The 21,766-nt window shown below is 37.9% G+C and overlaps 1 protein-coding gene across 5 annotated transcripts in view; it reads right to left on the minus strand.

Annotated features, from left to right (window-relative positions):
- The window catches only part of LOC139722812 (V-type proton ATPase 116 kDa subunit a 1-like), a 30,633-nt gene extending 14,260 nt beyond the window's left edge, over positions 1 to 16,373 (minus strand). The window contains exons 1-6 of one of the 5 annotated variants that reach the window (XM_071634104.1): positions 16,305 to 16,373; positions 7,522 to 7,723; positions 7,045 to 7,123; positions 6,601 to 6,698; positions 5,668 to 5,796; positions 74 to 177 (exon numbers count right to left, since the gene is read on the minus strand). In XM_071634104.1, coding sequence (XP_071490205.1) covers positions 74 to 177; positions 5,668 to 5,796; positions 6,601 to 6,698; positions 7,045 to 7,123; positions 7,522 to 7,638 — 527 coding nt within the window. In that variant the 5' untranslated portion in view covers positions 7,639 to 7,723; positions 16,305 to 16,373. Of the gene's footprint in view, positions 1 to 73; positions 178 to 5,667; positions 5,797 to 6,600; positions 6,699 to 7,044; positions 7,124 to 7,521; positions 7,724 to 15,618; positions 15,648 to 16,222 lie in introns of those variants that run through there. The other 4 variants (XM_071634105.1, XM_071634107.1, XM_071634103.1 and 1 more) reach the window with 4 other exon arrangements.
- Positions 16,374 to 21,766: the final 5,393 nt, after the last annotated feature.

A 21,766-nucleotide genomic window follows, 5' to 3' on the forward strand; every position in this document is an offset into this window, starting at 1 on the left:
CTGGGGTTGACAGGATTAACAAAATGGAAGTCCTCATCTTTTGACAAGCTGTCGACAGGGTATCCAAACTCACCCAAGGCGCATTGGCATCCCGATCCGAGGGCCTTCGTCTCCCAGCAGCTTGTGGACCTCCTCAGAGCCATCTGCATCGTGCATCTGCTGGTGATGGAATTCAGCCTGTTTACAAGTGTCCCCACATTCACAGGAGAGGGATACCCGCCAATGGGGGGCAGCGGCATGGCGAAGGGGACGGGAGAAGGGGAAGGGGGACGGGGGATGGGGGATGGGGGCGTGAGTGTGAATAGGGAGAAAGGGGGACGGCCTCCCACATGGAAGAGAGGTTTGCAAGTGCAGAGGAAAGCCAATGGCAGGAAGAAATTGCCCATATATTTCACAGCAAACCACAGGCGGACAGAGTGAGAGCATCACGTTTTTACAAGGGATTTACACGAAGCACAATTTGCACACACACAGGACAGACAAATCAAGGATAAGTGCAGAAGAAGAGGGCAGAACTTAGGACAGAAAAACACCATAGGAGACAGGTGGTAGAAGAGCCCTTGTCAACAACACAGGGCAGTGGGGCACAATAGACAGTTGTGTGCACACACATAGACAGCATCCATAGCAAGGAGCCAATGTGCAAGCAGAGGCGGTGCATTTGAAGCCGAAAAAGAATTCATTTGAAAGATGCATTAAAGTGTGCAGAGTGTTGCAATTTGTTTGTTTTGTTTTTGACAAGGAAATATTCCGGGACAAAGTGAGTTGACAAACAGCAGAACAAACATTAGGTCACAATGCAAATCAACAACCATGAAATTTGATCATGTGAGAGAGAAACAACAGGAAATGCAACAGTACAATGCAGAAATGAGACAAAAGTCCATGAATTTCATGAGCCAAAAAAAAAAAAAAAAAAAAAAAATGCCCAAACAACAAACAAAAAGATTCATAGAAATCACAACATCAATGCACAAATACAGGGAGGACAACCAGCATCCACAATGCCGGACACATTTTTGCATGTGAAATTTTTTTAAAATCATTTTCATTTGAAGGTAGCATAAGTTTAAACATTAATTGCCAAATTTACACACAATCCCAAATAATTGCAATGTAAGTGGTACAATGTCCAAAGAGTCAAAATATAAAAAAGAAATAATAAGGTATGATTCGAAGGATAAATTCCATTTAAACCATGAATGCAATGTTCCAATTAGTTTTTTTTTTTTCAAATGTTGAATACGTTATGAAAAGCATTTAAATAAACATTTCGGAGTTTTAATCAGATTAACCCAAGATAATTATGAACATGAATGTAATTTCACATGGTAGGTCACGCAAGCAAAACATTAGTGGTAATTTGCAGTTATTAAGGAGTATTATTCATGATTGGATGTTGTCAGAACCATGGAATGGTTTAGGTTTGGCAAACATTACAGTTGGTGCAGTGGAAGTAAAGTTGTTAGCCATTTGTTAGCCATTTCCCACGCATCATTTTCATTCAAATAAAGAATGTGGATGCATGTAGGGAATCAAAAACAAGCATGCACGGGAGATAGAAAATGCACAATGAAAGCATGCACAGTAATGTTAGAGGAGAGAAAGAAAGAATTTTGGTTAACATGCAAATTTATGCAAAAACAAATATGAACATAAATGTAACAATCAAGAAAATAAAAGCATGGGAGATGCAGCCATTCATGGAGGAATTTGGGAGGAATTTAAAGATGGGAATGATATGAGGAGTGGGGCATGAGGAAATAAAAAAGAACACAAGACATGGAGTAAGTTACATGTACTGTACAATAGTATAAAGGTTTGATTGCAAAGGAGCCCTGACTTTTTTCAAGACTTCCTGACCTGATCGACAACTCTACAGGCTGGACTTTGTGTACAAATGTGTCTATGGCTACAGACAAATATAGCAGTTTGTGAAGCCCCTTGATTGTGAAAACGAGACAAAAGAGTGCATACAGTGCAGCATGGAGATTCCACATATACACTGGTACTGATTGGAAAGTCTGCATATCAATCAACGCGCAAATTGAATCGTACAATATAATGTATGTCCTGTAAGGATGTATAAACTTTGAAATTGCAACTGAGCTATCAAATGCTGAGGGTTATTCTTGTCATATTTTGTGACGTACCCTTAGAAGTTAATCACAGAGCAACAGACTAAAAAAAATGTTGTGACTGTTCAACAGTTTTGAACTCCCCCCCCCCAAAAAAAAAAATAAATAAATAAAACCAAACAAACAAATGAAACAAAACAAAAAAAAAAACAAATAAAAAAATTATCTGAATCATTGGTTTGGAACATATTTCACTTTATAAGATAATGTCATAACATTTTTCTCATTCTAGGAATTTGTCTTTCTAATTCTAAAAACAAAGCTCTCCATTTTTCCAAGTTCTGTGAAGTGTCATGATTTCTACTCTGCAGGAAACCACCATAAAACGAACAAACAAACAAACATGAAATTCTTCCACAACACTTGGTTGTAGACCTCATGAATAGCGAAAAGAAGAAGCTGTGTGACAAGCAGCAGAAGGACCAAGAAAAGTTTGCAATTATTAGGAATCATAGGAACTACAGTTCACACACTGAAGAGCTGCTGAAACACTTTTCACAATCCATTGAAAAATGCACGATGTGACTCAGACAGGTTATACAAGTACATATTGTAAAGAGATCCCATAGACATTGAATTTCCAGGCAGTCCAAAAGCACCGAGAACAGAGTGTAAAGGAAAGACATGAACAATGTCCGTGTTGAGACCAGCACACGATACACGGAGACCATCACCATAGTTTTATCATTGAGGGAAGTTGAAGAGTGGGAAAGGAGGGGGAGCGGAGGGAGAACATTCCTGATGCTGTCAGTTACAAAATGTTCTGATGTCATCGATGTACAACCTGTAGAAGAATTTCACTAGAGATAGCTGAGAAAACATAAGCGACTTGTCACCATAAATTATCATGACGATAAATTCAGACATTGCGTATTTGGGAGATTTGATTTCAGATTGAGAATTTGATATGGACCACTAACAAATTTGAATTGTTTGATATCGTATCTACCTCCTGTTAACATTTCAAAGTTGTTAGTATGCATTGTAACAGCCACTTGACTTGAAAGTAGATATCTTTTTCATAATTAGTATTTTTAGCTGCTACCATTCTTGTAATTATCATGGCAGATTGTTTTGAATGAAATAGGGCAAACTATATTTCCTTTGAAGCTTAGAATATGTGGAATTGAATATTATCAATGTCAGTAAATTGATGTCTGGTGATTTTATCAAGCTTGCATGATGACATGTCACATGTGATCCCATCTTATTTCTCACACTCTACAAAGTTAATGAGTCACACCTACACCTTGGGGAAAAATGATCTCTTCCTAGTAAATGAACCACACAACAGCCAAGGCAAAATGTCTCCTTGAGGACCACAACCAAGATTACCAAAAGTCAGCCATACGCACCAACCGTACATGGGCTTCTCACAGGCTGTCCACTGCTTCAATGATCTGCATTGATTCCAGTGAGTTACCAGTGACCACTAGGACACCCTAACATGCAATACTGATGTTACTGGATTAATGATGGAATGGGATGATCTTGCTGATGGTCCAGCTGTCCCAAGACAGCAGCTTGTCCCCTCATGCAATCTTTAAAATGAATCGTGTGGATGTGGGTAGCTAATCTAATAATGCCTGGGTCAATATAATGGCAGGTCTACTAAGATCCTTCTGTGGTAATACACTGCAATGCCTACAACCGTGTATGTCATAGAGATCAAGGTCATATGATAGAGATGATCTCAGGGTCTTCTGATTGAGAAATCCATGCCAGGAGACGGATTAAATGGGAACCATGACCGTCAAATCCCCTCTGATGTCCATGCCCTATGAGCCGTCTGCTCTACTGACCTAGAGCTGGGGCACTGGTATCAATTCTTCTGAAGTGTCAGAAATGCACGGTAAGACTCGCAGCTCACAAGTCGTATAGCTCATGCAATGAGGCACAGAATTACACCAACACCTCAAGTAAAATGGCTACTAGATGTTAAAGAGCCATGAAGCATTCCGATACATCTAATGCAGTTCTGCCAAAATTCACAGCTCTCCAAATCAGGGAGGATCTGGGAAGTTTTAATAAATTCATCGTAAAAACATGATGAGATATTTAATTTTTCATGGGGCCTGTGGCAAAATTGGAGAGACTTGGCAGCTCTACTATTTAAAGGTATCTTGAACTGATCATTACCAGCAAAACAACGGCACCCTGACACCGCTGCTGAACAATCTCAACGAAAATGGCATAAACTTATCCCTGACAAAATGTAATCTGATCTAGGTGAGTATCAACACACCCTGTGTCATGAATGCCGAGATTTAATTAAGAAAAACAGGGATTACAGAAGCTAGTAATCAAAACCACCAAGCATGTATATGTGACAGGTAGTTTATTCTAGCAAGCATCATATGTCACCATTCTGTCAATATGGCCCAATGGGTATGTTGCGGTAATGGTACTGAGAGTCTATGAAAATGACATTGAAGCCAAGGGAATTCAGGTATAAACATTTTGTTTGTGTCATTCTTCAAGCACCATTCCATGGTACAGCATGACATCTCTGTGTTTTATAGGGATATGCATTAAACACATTTTGATGCCACTGTGGAGGTCATTTTCATAGACTTCGCAAAAACCCACATGACCAATTACCAAAGAGAGAATCAACATTGGAATAGGCATACCAACGTAGCATTGACGGATATCTGTGCAAGTGAAAAACGGGAGGAACAGTCCCTGATCACTTAACGTAATCTTACAGAAACTCTCACATGAAACACGTGTGGCTTTGCAAACCTCGTACTCTTTTTCATTTCAGATAGAAAGTGGCTAGATACACGCACATCTGAGCATATTGAATATCAGATGCGAACATTAGGATGATCATCTTTGAGTTAAACGGATGCATGCTCACATTACTTCCAAAAATACTAGTAATTTCTCCGCACAAGGAAATGATGACATAATAATCATATCTGTAAAGGAAGCCTCTCCCACCCAACCAACAGTTCAAATCAAATTGGAGAAGTTTTGAAATACTGCAAAAGTGGATATTTTTGTGTGAGTAATTTTTTTGTTTTGCGCACAGCTGTGTAAAATGAATTTTGCATGTTTTAAATTCCACAGAATCAGAACATTAATTACTGGAACACGGCATTCAAAAATATTTGCTTGCTTTTATTTTTGTGCTAGCTTCTGGTAGTGCGAAATGCACGAAAATTGCCACACTGCGTCGGCGAAAATGTCCACTTTTACAGTAGACATGTCACAAACAACGCCCACACACATAAATTCTATTCAGACATTCATTTTCATTACAGCGCTTATTACCAGCATTAATCATACATTCTTTGCTCCTGTGGCTCAAAGCATATTTCCCATCCCTACATAAAGGCCTATGATATAAACTGAAATTCCTGAACAAGCGAGTGAAATGTTAAATTGCAATATGGATCACGGGCAAATCACTTTCCAGCCTCCAGTCATGCTTACATGTATGTCAAAATGTTTTGAAAGGGGCCAAAGAGGTAAAGGGGGTGAGGGGATGTCACCTGGTGGCTGGCCAAAACAAGAGCCCTACCTCGTCAAAGAAGTGCTGGGTTTTACGCAGGATGTGTTTGAGCTCCGTCAGCTCCAGGAAGTTCCTCTTCAGGGCTTCCTGGTTGGTGTTCACCTCCTTCAGCTCATTCTCCAGCTTCTCAAAACATGCCTGGAGCATGGCACAAGAATTTAATGTGTAAAGGCACATTGAGAATACAGGTGGTAGAACAATTACCTAATCATCTCATGATATGCATGCATAACACTGTAAAGCAAATTTAGTGCAGAATGATCAGAAAATAAGAGCTGTAAAACTTCCTACATTATGTTTTAACTCCTTTCCACTTCTTATCATTTAAAAGAAATGTGGTTTCCATCCCGCATTCATGTCACATTATAGCTACTGCTTTACAAGTCCAGTGTGCTGGTTATGTCTATTACTCAAATGAAAACTTTTACTGCTTACATGACAGTTTTCCCCGTTATTTTTCTCCCCCATCTAACTGAAGATTTTATTAATTACCGTAGGAGATCTGGGTTTATTTATCTGCAAAGTTTGCAAAATAAAGCTTCCAAATATTAATTCTAAAACAAACATTCAAAGACAGACAGAGAAAAATTTCCATGAGCACATAGGTTTTCACTTTGCTTGCTCTTCTAATGACTATTTACAATGAGGTATGAATATCAAAATTGTCACTACAAGTTCTGTTGAAATGCCTCACCCTCATCAACAGTAGCCACTCTGAATAGGTAACAAGACAGTCACAGCTAACTTTACTTCATTGATATTTTAGCAAGTTTATCACGGGCGACAACTATTCATAAAAACTTCTCAAGTAGCCATTTGCATAAGCAAAACGGTAATCAGGCACAGTTCACAAATAATCTGCTAAATCAGAGTATAGCCAGTGTTTCAGTGTGGGAGAGGTGTGACAAAGGAACTCCCATCTTGTTCCGTGATTTTACTCACTTCTAGATCGATCATTTCTTTAGGAGCCGGGGCATCGGGATTCTCGCCAGTATCCAGGATTGGAATGCCTCCCCTCACAATTTCCTTCTCAAGATAACCTGAAGGAAAAATAACAAAGTGATTAAGGTACAAAATGTGTATAACTGTGCACACATTCACTAAATAAATAAGTCAACTACTATACTATAAAACAACCATGCTCTAGAGTAAATGCATAAATGGAATAAGAAAACTTGATTCTTGATTTTTGGCAAATCCTATCTACTGTCAAGACATCATCTGCTTGAGCATTTAAACTTAAGCTCTAAACTGTTTGGTTGTTAAAGTGTCCAACTGTATTTCTGTGAATTACCCATGTTGTCACTACAGTGGCCTTTAGATTAAAAGAGACACACAATGCACTTGGCACAATGCAGTAAGAAAACAAGAACACAAAACACTCACGTAGCTTGCGTTCCATCTCATCGCAGCGTCTGACTTCGTTGACAAATTTTCGTTGGAATGCATTGACATCAGGGTTCAGCTAAAAAGTATGAAAACAAGATAATGATTTGAATCTAAAAATTCATGAGAAACATCCATTGTATTAGCAACACGATACTATTTAAGTGTCATTACACAAGATTGCACGGACATGGGAACGAAGTGGGCCAAATGTCCATGCTTTGTCTCTATAAACATGAAACTTGACATTCCTGGTACCCAGTGCAAACATATCAATTCCTTGTTTTGTACCAGATTATCACAGTTCATTCCTATCAAATCATTCAATATATGTGAGTTCAAATAGTTTTGTGTGACTGAAAGATATTCACTTGAATCTCACATGCTGTATGTATTTATCAAATGCAAAATTGCACATTGTCTTGTGTTTAACAGAGAAGGGTAGAATGGCCTGTTGAGGGCAGTATTTCAACTTACATCTCTGAACTGAACCAGACCCAGCTCTCCCAGCTCTGCCACGCATGCATAGGCCGCCTCAGACTGCAAGAACAGCTGGGCCAGGCACATCTCCTCGCTGCGATACAACGACCCCATGGTGGTGGCTTTTGCTGACAGGGCCTCAGCACAGATCTCTTCTCTTGTTTGGCTTCAATCACTGGAGAAACTCTTCCCAATTATACTAATGGAGAGATGTATGCAAAGACAAAATAGAGTGGTGAATATTACAAGCACTCAGAGAAAGAAAGAGAGAGATGGCATACCTCAAGGGCAGAAATACATATATAGGCAAATGAATACATAGATAGACAGACAGACAGATAGATAAACAGATGAACAGACAGTATGAGAGAAAGAGAGAGAAAGAGAGAGAGAGAGAGAGAGAGAGAACTACATTAGAATAACAGTTGCATGTCACGAGTATCAATACTGCAGTATTTTTAGAATTGGTCCGGCCAAATTGCCAGCCAAAAGCCACACATTGTACACTTCTGGGTCAATTACACATTGTACGTTGTACAGACTGGCTGCAAACAAAGAACAAAGATTAAAAACATGTGTGATAACCATAGCCTACGGCTCTTCTTCCCACAAACAGCTGGGTCAAGCTTGCACTATTTCCTTTTTTGCTTTTGGTATGATCTGTATAGTACAAAACTTAATGTTCATGTACGATAATCCTCCTCCAGGTGATTACCGGTAAAATGCATTACAGCCACCTGTGGGAGCATTTAAGTTTTTGATACCTCCAGAGCAATTCAGGTATGATACCATGAATCAAAGCATAGAGAGGAAATTCCCACTGCCTATACACATCATCTGATCACTAAAACATGTTCATGCTGTACATGTATGGATTTAACAAAACAAATGTATGCTGAGAGTTTAGGTAGATGCCACATGTTTCTTCCATAGTTTCTTGTGCCTTCTCTCTAAATGGGAACTGTACTTAACATGTGCTGTCATGATAGCAGAGCTGCGTATAGAAAATATTAGAAAAATGTCTCATTCTTTATCATTTTAAAGTGCCCATTCCCATGACCATATTACTGAGATGTGTTCAGGCAAATATTAGTTTCCTTGCTTGCTTTTAATTGAACTTTGTCAAGTGTTATTCTAATATCTTGAAAGAAAAAAAGTGAATTTTAAGATTTCCTTCCATATATTTTCTCGATATCATTGTACTATGCATTGTGACATTATGAATTGTTGTAGAGTTCCTTCCTCGAGATGCCAGCCCTGATTATCCTCAAAATTTCATAATATTTATCAAAAATATGAATATTTCTTTGAAATAATTTTTGACCCTCTTCCAACTAAATGTTGCACTTACATGTTTTTCTACAGTCACTAAAAAAAAGAAGAAAAAAAAGAGAAGAACACAAACTTAAAGTTTTGGAAAACTTCCCCTTCAAACTTATGACTACACAGATGTGGAAAGACTATCATTACACTAAACTCAGACCAAATTTAACAAGGGAAATTTAAAAAAAAAAATCTTCTTTAAAAGGGCTAAAGTTCTACAAGTGTATGTAGATAAACAATTTTAAGTTCTAATGCCTTAAGAAGACAATTTAAAGTTATAATTTTTGTTTTCTTTTATAGTCAACACTCCAAACACTGCAAAATTAATCATTACACTTTCCAGTCTGAAGACAATTCAACAGTGCACAAAAAAACTTAGCTTGATTCATAATGGTACTGGCATATCTTATGGATTCATTTTATATAAACAATGCAATTAACAAGTTGAACAACATCGTTCCATGAAACTTAATTCTATCGATATGCACCTGACCTACATGTGAACTTCCTGGCTTGAAATGTGTTTTGACATGACTGTGCAAAAAATGATGATTCACTAAAGCCAGACAAAAAAAAAAAAGAAAATTACATAAACCTTGAAATATTATGCACATCATAATCTGCAGGTATGAAGGTAGTTCAAATTTGACATACACCAAAGGTAAATCATGACATGTGCCACATATTGTCCAACTGTAGCTACTAACTTTATAATAACAACATTGAATAATTAGCCTTCAAGCAAGAACATAGAATATTGAATATCAGGCACTCTCAAAGTTATGGCAACATACATGTACGTATGGTACACTGTACAGTACACCTATCTCAACTTTGCCTTAATGCTATTGAAATCTATCATATTGTCCTGCATCTTTACACAAACTTTAATGGATTATGGGAAGACTTGCATAAGGCAGCATCAACTCTGAGGCAAATCTAAATAATAAATGTTAGCACAGTTTACACAAGCCGAGAGCGAAAAATATATTGACCTTGTCTGTGATCGTAAAGAATACTTAAAATTACTGATACCCTTATCAGCCACTGCTAAGCAAACACCCTCATGACATATTACGAGACTTTAGGGCAAGGTGCAGTAAATGTGGATGAACTGAATCAACTCTTGAAACTCGCGCCATATGCCATACAACTTGCTTGTTCCAGATAAAGATTTTTGTTTTTAAATTTTACGTATGCTGTATCAACAATGGAAGATATGCCACGGTGGGTGTTCGCGAGCGGCAAGATTCGCGAAATTTAAATGCACGCGAAAGTTCGGGTCTACACTATGTGCATTGAATGACAGTGGCAGTTTGCAAAAATTTCATGCCGCAAAAGAGGCCGTCGGCTCCAATTCGCGAAAAATTCATGCCGCGAATATATCATGTTTTACAGTATTACAAAGGCAGGTTTAGATATTGCTTTTTAAAGTTAGATGTGGTTTCTGTTTCTTTACAAATTCCACACTTTTGAACTAGCTAGTTAATAACAACAAAGGCACTAATAATTTGTCCTTTTATAGACCTTTCCGCATCAGTCCAGAGCACACATCCGGCATGATTTGAATGCACTCCTGATCACAAAATAATATTGCTGTCATACACTCTAGGTATTCAATTTGCATTTTCTTCAGGATTTCGAGAAATGTGGCATTTTAGTGGTGTCCACATGCTGCTTTACAGTATTGTAGCCTTCCTGTTCAGCTATTGAAAGATTGCGAGATCAAAAAGAAACTATGCAACACAATGATCTCACACACTTGTAAACTGAAACAAACAGAAATTTCAAACATGTACAGTACTTGACAGTCTATCTGAGAAGCTTTCAAAGCAACTTCATCCCCTAATTCCAACATGTAACAGTAAAATGATACCGGACATTGTTAAAATAATCATGTGATAATGATAAGTCTTGTATGGCACCTTTCACAGCATAGTGTCTGTGGTAAATATTAGTGGGCACAACTGCTGGTACCTGGTATGCATTCAAATATCTGTCGAAGAATACTACTCACTTCCCTAGACATCAAAGCTCTCATCCTAGTGTTTAAATTCATGATCTTCAGCACGCAACACAAAGTTTACATCAGTTGTGCTTACAATGTACACTTGTAAGAGCTCAAAGGTTGAACCCATAGTGCTTCAAGAGTAAACATATTTTATCAAAGATGATCACCAGAAACAACACACAGAGAAGTCTACTAGCTCAGTATGGGAGGCAAATATCTGCAAACAGTCAACAGTATAAGAACAAATGTCTAACAAGCGCAGCGTGGTGGTAGCAAAATTTGCTTGTAATGGTTCGTAAAATACATTGGCTTTGCTTTCATGGTCCTCCATTTCACATTTTTTGCATACTACAGTACCATTGTCACTGTAAATAGAACTAAATAAGGCAACAACATGGTTAACACAGAAGATCATAGTATGCTTACAATAAAGTGAGAGAAGAGAATTCATGTGAACAATTTTACTGTAATCAGAATCTCTTGAAGCCCACTCAAAAGTGTCGCCTGTGTGTACTGTTCAGTGGTAAAGATATAGTATCAATTAAGCACAAATTTGTACTGTTGAACTATCAGAGACTGTTGATGATCTACAATGTACAACTGTAATTCATTTCCCTCAAATGACACATGCATCACATAGAGATACTGTCATCATTGTTGTATTGTATATTAAATTCCTTGAGACACTTTTCTCTAGTCAAAGCAATCTTTTATACATAGATACTTATATCACACACTATGAACAATGTAAGTTGTGGTAAGCCTTTCTTTGATTTGCACAATTTCCTTAGACTACAGGTAACCGTAAAGTAAAACTAGAAGTAAAAAGAAGCTCAAAAGTGTGAAGCCGTGCCAGTATTACAATAGGCCCTATAAAATGCTGACGGCACCTTTACACACAATAGTAGTACACCTCCATCGTATCCAAGAAATATACTGTACCTGCCAATGGGCATTTAAACACACATGATGCAAGATGAATCTACTCACCTCTGGTCGCTGTCGGCAGATAAATTGTTATGAGCCTGTATACACAGACCGATGCAAAGGTGTACTTCACATTCACAGGAAGTGAAACCAATTAATCATTTATGTCTTTGCCCAGGATGGCACTCATATGTGTATCCGTAAAAACCTGTAAAATTTGTGGGTGGCTTCTAAACGTGACTCATAACTAAATACCTGCAATCTGCCATAGCCTTCCTGGTGGGGGATGTTGATGGTTTAGATATTGGTCACTGCTTGTGGCTCTGTACCACATACATACAATAGCTGGCTAGCCGTGTGTTGTTGTTGTGGAATTGAACTATACATGTAGGTGAATGCCATTTTCTTTTTATGATGATATCAGATAGATCTATCAATCCTCTATTTTTTGTTTTTCCTTTTTTTAGAGTTTGATGCAACACACTTTCCTGTGGCAGCAAAAAGAGAAGCAACACCTACTTTATTTTGTAAAAATACAGTTGCTGTGACTGTCATTCTGAATGAATGGTCTTTGTCAAAGACAATTTGTGATCGTGTATCACAAAACCAACAAAAAGTCGCACACCCTGATTTTGCATGAGGACTCAGAATAGGTGAAATGGGTCAACCTAATCAGTCTTGATTTATTCCTACACAATGTACATTCTGAAAGAGCAATTCTTCTACATTATTCTTAAGTTTGGGATCATCAAACAAATGGGAAATTGTGCTTTTAGCAGCTTTTCTAGAAGACCTTTTTTTTTTGTAGAATAGTGTGGTTAGGTACATTTTAAAGGCCCATTTACACTTCTTAATCTTAGAAATCCTTTACACACTCTTCACTTTCAACCCTAATAAAATTAACAGGATAATGCCATGTTGCTTTGAAAGTAAGTATTAGTCATGGATAGAATGTTTTGACAGAGCATGCTCAATTTCAGCTTCATCTGATAATCCAGGGCTTTATTGTTGTTACCATGGAGTTTTAGTCTTTACATCCTATTTTTCGCCCCATTCATTGCACAGAGCCAACTTCGTATAAAGTGCTTGAAATACACCCCATTACTTCAGAGCCTCTTTTCTCAGTACATACTTTTCCCCGAGTGTGTACTACCTTTCTAATACTTAGATAGGTTTGTAGGAAAGTCCATTTGAATTGAGTTATGCATCACTTTAAAGCTTATAGTCTGCTCTTTCATAATCCACCCTTCACTAAAAAGCCATAGTCTGGTGACTTTTTGTTGGTTTTGTGATGCAGGGACACATATAATTTGTTCAGAGAGACCACCATCACCACAAAGAAAAAGAAAAAAAAAAGCAAACAAAAAAATCCAAGAGCAGCAGCATTACACGTTGTAGGAAAGTACAAATTAACTTCACCATTAGCTGTACATGTGAATACAAGTGTACATAATGTAGCTCACTATTTTTACTTTTTACAGCATATCAACACAGACAGGTTCTTTGGTTGTATCTTTACTGCGACCAGCCCCAATGCGTAAAAGCATATAACTGTGTACAAGGAGCACCCCGTGGTTAGTCGTATCTATACTGTAGACAGAAGAATCTGCGTACGTGTACAATTGTACCTGTAGGAGTTTTATAACATTCTTTAACTTTTGAATTCAAACAAAGGATTCCATGAAGCCAGACATAGATCTAGTCTCTGCGCTGCGGAACATATATCCCTGACGACAAGATATTACAGACCGATCTTTCGGTCAAGGTTGTATCATGATTTGTCGGCAGGAAATGGCACAAAACAAATGGGCAGGTGTTTCTGTTTATCAATTTGTTACTCTTTGGTGAGACTTGTCCTTACACACGTATATATATACACTCAGCAAAAAAAGAAAGTAAACGCTTTTTCAAGTTTAGATTTCTCATAGAATATTTGACTGAAAGCTAATGTATTATATACCATATTGAAGGTAATTTAATTCGCTATCAACCTGGCAGGTCAACAAAAAGGGAAACTTTACGCATGAGTGAACACCATCATATTTCTCTTACAGGGCACAAAAGTAAAAATTGCAAAACTGAACAAGTTGTCATTCATGCGTATGTGCTCTTCCATAGAACAATAAGAACAAACAACAAATTTCACCCAAAAAGAAATACGAATTAAGTTGCAAAAATAAACCTTTGATCTCTATGATATCTTTAAAGCCCAAAAGATTACTGAAGGCTAAAAATAATGGAGGAAAATAATGCATCTTCTGTCAAATCTAAATTCAAATGAAATAAGAGAAGTAATATTTAACAAAAATGGTAGAAATTTGAGCTTTTTTCAAATAAGGAAATTGTAAATAACGTTTGGTTCTTGAAATTGTCACATGGATTCATAAGTTAGCACTAGATTAAAAGATATAAAATAATGAAATTCTATTCAATCGTCTTTATGCTTATTATTCTCTGTCATTTGAAGTTTGACTTGACAGAAAATCCTTATTTTTCCCCTTTAGTTTCTCATTTTGTTTTTCTTAGAGGTTATAAAGAGATAAAGAGAACAAAAACTTATTTTTCCTATTTCGTTCATGTCTCTCATTGTGTTAAACTGGTCTTTTGTTGTCAATGTTATTGTGAAGGGCATTTGCAAATTAAAGAGAACATGTCAATTTTGCAATTTTTAATTTTGTGCATTGGAGAACAAAAACGAAAGTGCTCACTCATGCGTAAAGTTTTCTTTTTAATTGACCTACTAGCTTGATAGCCAATTAAATTACCTTTAATATGATATATAATACATTGATTTTCATAAAAATCTTCTATGAAAAATATGACCTCGAAAAAGTGTTTACTTTCTTTTTTTGCTGAGTGTATATTAGGTGTAATACCGTATGCTAAATGTATGATGACTAAAACTGGAAGTAGATGGTTGATGTTGTAAAATGAAACTCAGCAATTTTGAGGAGTCCTAAAGAGCAGAGAAAAGAGTGAGATTGCTTTGAGCGACTCAAAAGTCTACACCGATTCTGATGTTTCTCAATGACCGATTCGATTCAAATTTGCACGAGCATAGTACTTGTAAGTAGACTTATTTGATTGTCTAGCTCTAATTAGAAATAAGCTGGAGTCTATTTCAGTGTATCCAATGATTTGATGCAATTTGCTTCAGTGCAGTGGAATTTGAGGTTTACGGGCCACACACAGTTTTGAACTTAAAATTACTCTAGCGTCTATATTCCATTGCTGTCTTCGTTTTATCTACAAATCAATGTATAGATCTATCTAGGTCTATTCAAAAGTGTAAAGATTGTACATTGTATGTAACATTAAAATTTGGCATGTTATGACCCATGGCACGAAAGCATTGGTACATTGTAAACTAAAATAAGTAAAAATACACTGGCATCTACATATGGTCACTGGAATGGATTCAGCTCACAGTTCCAGCGGATTTTGTTGTTAATACTGGATTACTGGTACCCAAAGCTAATTGCCAAGGCAGATGGCATACTCTGCCAGGCAGTTTGATTGTAAAATATCTGTCAGGAATCAGGTGGAGACACCCAAGGCCAAACAATGTTTAAACATCGCTGCACTGCGCTGCCTGAATACGTTACGTGACAATCTCTTAGTCTTACCGCATACCATCCCAGTTTAGCTTCGACGAGCTGCTACAGGGATTATCATTTCAAGATTCAAGACCGGTGGGGGCGGTAGTCGGTACTCTTTACTAGACTTGGCATATTTGGCCCCCTTATTCCTTAATATCATATGTCAATATGAGGCTTTGCAATGGTGACAAGCAATATGCATGACTGAATATCAGGAAAAATAACTCCACTCACAGGGTAGTATCTCGCTGGAATATGCTACCAAAGACAAGTCAGCTGTGACCTGTGTGGAAGCAAATAATTCTACAGTAAGACCACTGCCCAACAGTATAAACACTTGGCAACAGATTCAAGTCAGACAGAAGTTGATGCATTTCTGTCAAAAGGAAGTAGATGTCTACAGCAAATTAATTACTTTGCAGAGTATTAATTTTCTCAAGGCATACTTTCGTAGCAGTCAATACAGGAAAATTTACTGTGTTGCAATAAAGGAGTCAAGGTATTCAAGTTTGACATACAGTGGATGCTTGCTGTTGAAAGTGGGAGGGCTTTCCAGAAGCCCAACAAGACCAGTGAATACAGGTGAATCTTCGTAGACTCTAGCTGCGGGAATTGACAACGTGTTGCGCCGGTTGTATTGCCGCAGTTCACTGTGTATGTATGACATGACAAGTGTGCGTGCTGGAGCTGGAGAACTTACGTGTTGAGAAGGGAAGGCTGTTGAGCTGAGGCAGCCTGACTGCACGTATTCTTGTTCAACACATATAGAGGGTCTATTTATATTAACAGCATTTTACTTAAACCAGTAACAACTACCAAAACGGGGTGAAATACTTACGCCAGACACTCTGCACGCAACGAAATTTCACAACATACAATATGGTCGGACTATGACTGGTCACGAGAAAAAGATTGCTCACCGTATGTACACGTACCGAACGACCACTGTTGGCTGGCTGTATGCGAGCTGGAGTTGATCGATGTGTACGTACGTGTACGTGTGTGTGTGCCGTATGTACGCGGCATAGAGATATAATACTAAGAACATATGGTACGCGGCCGCACGTACGGCTGTGCGTCTCTCGTTCAGTCTTTAAGTTTTGATGCATACATAACATGTGTGTGTGATAGGATACAGCAGTAGGAGGTTCGACAGCGAAATCGATAGAGAAATATGATATTTGATCGATATATCAGTACTTTTTTTTTTTTAAAACAATAAACTTCAATCATTGGATATTGATATTTTAGGTTGGATTGAATGAAAGCTGAAAAGAAACTATTTTTTGGGTAAGTGATTTAGTTTAATAATAGAATTTATAATGTAATGAAAGAATAAAATTGCTAAGAGAATGAGGGATTAGTAGTGTAAAACTAGAAAAGAAGAGACGTCTATATATGGATTGTGAAAAAAAATGTATGAAGTGTATCAAAACATATTAAACTGATGTAAAGTTTTGGTATAAATTTTGTATTCATTGATGTAAAGGATTATGAAATTGGTCCAGAGAATTTTGTATAAATCATATAATAAGTTTGTATATCATGTTTCCCATTGATGAAGAATACAATATTTAAAAAAAAAAATATTACGCAAACTTTATCTTTACCTGCTCAATTTAACACTGCTCAATAAATGATACGATGTAGTACATGTACTTGCAATTTGAACCACTTTTCACCGATCATCCAGATGTAACTTATATGCATTAAATGGACATGAGAGAAAAAAAAATCAAATGCAGCTACAAACAGGGAGGTTTCGCTATTACGCAGTCAAGGGACATGTTCCTTTGACACATTAATTCTTTATACCATAAAAAAGTGATAATTTAAAGGCACTGATAGACAATATTCCTGGACCTCACCTATTAGGGAAATACTAGTACAGCTGTTATGGTTTTCAATAATATGTTATTTAAATTATCACGTCCAGCATTTGTATTTTTGTTTTGTTTGTCACTAATTGATAATGTCGCGCTATAGCCAGTGAGAATTGTCTGTTACAACAATTATTTTCCTTTTTGAACTCAATATAAAAATTAATAAGTATTTGAAACATATAAAACATAACTGACTATCTAATACAAGTGTACCTTCCACGTTTTGGGCCTTCAAGTTGGTTTTCCTAGTATGTATAATTTTCTCTATCTAATTGCTTTCAAGTCATTTATTAGAAATATCATTGACTAGGGCCTACGCACTATTATGTTTGTTTCATTTTGTTTTATCTAATTGTATGGTTTTTTTTTGTTTTTTTTGCATACTATACTTGTAGCAGTAGTTGATTTTACGTTATATATTAGTCCAGGAATCGATGAGAGGCTTTGATCGTATTGGGTTTCATAAATCATGATTAATCCCACTGTTGAAAATGGGTTCTCAAAAATGCTATTCAGAAACGTCTCAATAAATAAAAAAAAACAACAACGAAGGAGAATGCAATGTATTTACACTTTGTTTTTATCTATATGGGATGTAAAATGAAAAAGTTATACATTCTATGTTCTCATGAAAGTGATTTTCTTGGAAGTATCTGGGAGAGAAGAGTTGAGACTCTTTGTAGAATCAGATATTAGGAGATTTGTTTGGGGGGTGGAATCGAACATTGGTTTTATTAACAATATTTTCTTCTAAAGTATTTCAAAAGCTTTGCATGGTGAAACAATCTAGAATTCAACGTTATCAAGGAGATTAAAGTTCTGACTGATGAGACATCATACCGTAACTAGTAATCAATCATTATATTGCATCTGTCGTACTTACTATAGCAATGAACATATTACTTTGTGGATTGGTGGTTGGCGTAATGAAGAAGGGGCGACATATACAACGCTATTTGTATAGTAATCATTATACAACACCTCAGAATGATGTCGAATTGTGATTGGCCAAGAACATGTCACATGACATTCAATAGAAAATACCTACCAAACTCATTGAGAGTGACAGCCATACAATAGGCCCCTGGCATGGGCCTATTGCACGGCTCGAAGGTACTATAGCACGGCTTCGTGGGGGGCTACTAATGCATGGCCGCTCACAGAGTTCTGTGGCTCACACCCACCCATAGCAAAGCGCCAGCAAACTACATTGTACGTGCTGGCCGGCTGCGCTGCGCTGCCGGTGTCTCTCTCACATACTCTGTACCATGCGCGGCGGAGTACTGCAGCAACGTTTGTGTACGCGCAGCTACTTTACCGAGCTACATGTAGTTGCATGTATCGCGGCCTTTACACCTACTGCTGTGTTTTTACTTTTGACTCTGATCTGCTACGTGGACCACAGTGATCCCAAAATCAAGACTTCATTTCAAGTTGAGAAACCGTAATTTGATTATTTTTCTGTGTTTTTATACAAAATCATTTTCGGAAATAGACAATGTCTAGACCTACTACTAGATCTACCGACATCTCAGATCGGCCTAAGTCGATCTAACGTAAGCGTATAATGGGTATAGACCCTGCGGAGTTTGTGATTCCTGTGACTGTGTGGTCGAATCATGACGAGTGTTTGAAAGCAGTACACAGGGTGGTTTACAATTCTCTGCCTGATTGTTACATTTATTTTTTGGCCTTCCTGAGTTGGCGGTCACTAATTTAGTACTGTGATTGTGGACAAGGTGTTGTATAAAACGAATAATTTATGATTTTGTTCATGCATTGGGGCACGTAATACCGCACTCGGCGCGAGATTCGCCACTGGTCTATTCAACGCGGCGCTACGCGCCTTGTTGAATAGACCAGTGGCTTATCTCGCGCCTCGTGCGATATTCGTGCCCTATGCACTCACAACTCATAAATTATTCGTATACTAATATTGCATCTGTCCTAATGGAACTTACTAAGTGGATTGGCGTGCACTGATGCAATGGGGGAGGGGGAGTAAGTATGATATCGACTGCGCGTAAACGCAGACCATAAATGACTTCATATAAACACGTATTATTAAATTAGAGACATGCAATTAGAAGAAATACGTTCTACCAGGGAGGAAGAACCCCTGTACCAGAGATATGTGGAAGATCTCTTTCACATCATGTGATGTCGAAGACGGTGGAAGAAGTTGATGTGGAAGAAGTGGATGTGGAAGAAGTTTGGGGGCGCTGTGGCATAGTGATGAATATTAATAAGACTCCCGACTCCCAATCAGAAGACACGAGTTCGAATCCCGCCCATGCAGTGCTTAATATGTCCTTGGACAAGATGTTTTTACCCACTATATGTATTGTCCCTCACGACCCAGGTGTACAAGGGTATACCTGGCAACGCTCGGGTAATAATAATAGCAGGGCCCTCTGGTAGAGCAGTGGCAACACGGAAGAGGCTACCCTGAGTAAATAAGACATTATTATTACGTGTATTATTATAACTATTTCTTCCCCCAGGCACTGGTACACAAAACAGGACTGGTGTGGAGGGCATGGAAAAATCAACCATTGTGAGACGAAGAGGGCAGCCTCATGCACATGACTGCTGACTGCAAGTTTGACTGTTAGAGCGTCCCGTGAGCGTTTTTTTTTAAGACGGCACAGATTGGGGCATGGCGCGTATTAAACCTATGGGAAACACGTTGGGTTAGGGTTAGGGTTAGGGTTAGGTTTCGGGTTAAGGTTAGGATTAGGGTTAGGGTTTGATGGTTAGGGTTAGGGCTAGGGTTAGGGTTAGGGTTAGGGTTTGGGTTAGGGTTTGGGTCCCCAATCTATGCCGTCTAAAAAAACACGCGTCCCGTGAAGGGACTCTGGCTATCTGTAACCAAAGTTTACGTGAGTAAAACAGGCCGTAATTATTCAATTCAATTCAAATTATCATTCCATGCAGATCAGACCAATCAGAAAGATACATTTACATGGAACACACAGTGATCTGATGAGGACATGTCCCGAGAAGTTATACTCAGACAGTAACTTGTGTTGCATGGATGCCGTGATACAATAACCATCATAGCAGAGTGAATAAAATTGATACAAAAATTACGTACATACACATACAAATACCACAGGAGGAAGAATTGAAAAGAAGACAAAACACACACACACACACACACACACACACACACACACAACAAAAATAAGCAAGGTACAAGTTCACAGACTCCAAACCCCTCTCCTCTCCCCCACAAAAACCACACAAACACACTAAAACAACAACCAACTACAACAGCCTAGGCTACAATTACATGTGTGCTTGTTTTATATCTACCCTGGATCAACAATTTATACTGGCAAATCTTATACGTACTTTTTACAGATAATAATATCGATAACAGGTATTTCTGAAATCTGCTTTGAACATTTCAGATTAGACACTGGTTACATGCATGCATAGTGAGTTCCACAGTTTTGATGCAGTAAAACCAGGGGCGGATCCAGGAATTCTGTAAAGGGGGGGGGGGTGCAACTAATATTTCTGGTGCCACTTCCGAGTTTCATTTCATTTTTTTCTTTTCATTTCTTTTGTTTTTGACGAAAATAATGGGGGGGGGGGGGCGTGCGCCGGTCCACCCCCCTCTGGATCCGCCATCCACTGAGTAAAACGAATATCAGGCTGTTATGACATTGTTCTACGACTTCCAAGATGTAGACAAGTCGATGATTGTGTGCTGAAATTATATGAAAACTCTTGTTCAGGGAAAAAAAAAGGTCCCTAAAACAGGATGGTATTGGTTTTGTTCATAGTGTTGTACACGAAACACCTTGTTGAAAAGCAGTATATCATGAATAATATTGTCATCAGTCTCGTTTATGATGGTACTATTCAGGATTACTTTTGTAGGGGATGCATCAATCATCATTCGAATGATATTATTTTGAAGACTTGTTTGTTCGTTTGTTTCCTTTTTGATTGCGACTGGCATGTGTTTGCCCATACCAAACTGCAGTGAGAGAAACAGGGGAGGACGAGTGTATATATGTACAACATTCGCAAGATATTTTTATACAAAATATACTGGAATCTGCATCAAAATAATACCAAAATGTTTTTGATACCTTTCTCTCACAACTTCTCTTATCCTGACAGAGTTCTCTCTTTAGGTGGAGCGTAAAAATGGCAGGCAATGATTTAAGGGGGGAGGGGGAGGGGGTAACAATTTATTCACACCTATAGATATAAAGAACAATAAAAAGATCAGAATTTCGTTCATAATGTCAACATATTATCATAGAATTAAGAGTTTCTTATTCAGAACGATTTTAAAAGAGAAATCCCATGCAATTGTGTAATTTTGACATTGTCTTCCACAGCAGAGACTTGAGGGAGAGACGGGGGGGGGGGGGGAAACAAGCAATGCAATGTGAAAATTTCATTTCGTAAATGTGTTATAATCATGACATCACAGAAAATCGGACAAAATGACTGCAGACTCTTTCTTCAAAACCGAA

Source organism: Diadema antillarum, unplaced genomic scaffold (assembly GCF_040938485.1).
Source record: "Diadema antillarum isolate AM-2024a unplaced genomic scaffold, OU_Dant_1.0 scf00000172, whole genome shotgun sequence".
Lineage (NCBI taxonomy): Eukaryota > Metazoa > Echinodermata > Echinoidea > Diadematoida > Diadematidae > Diadema > Diadema antillarum.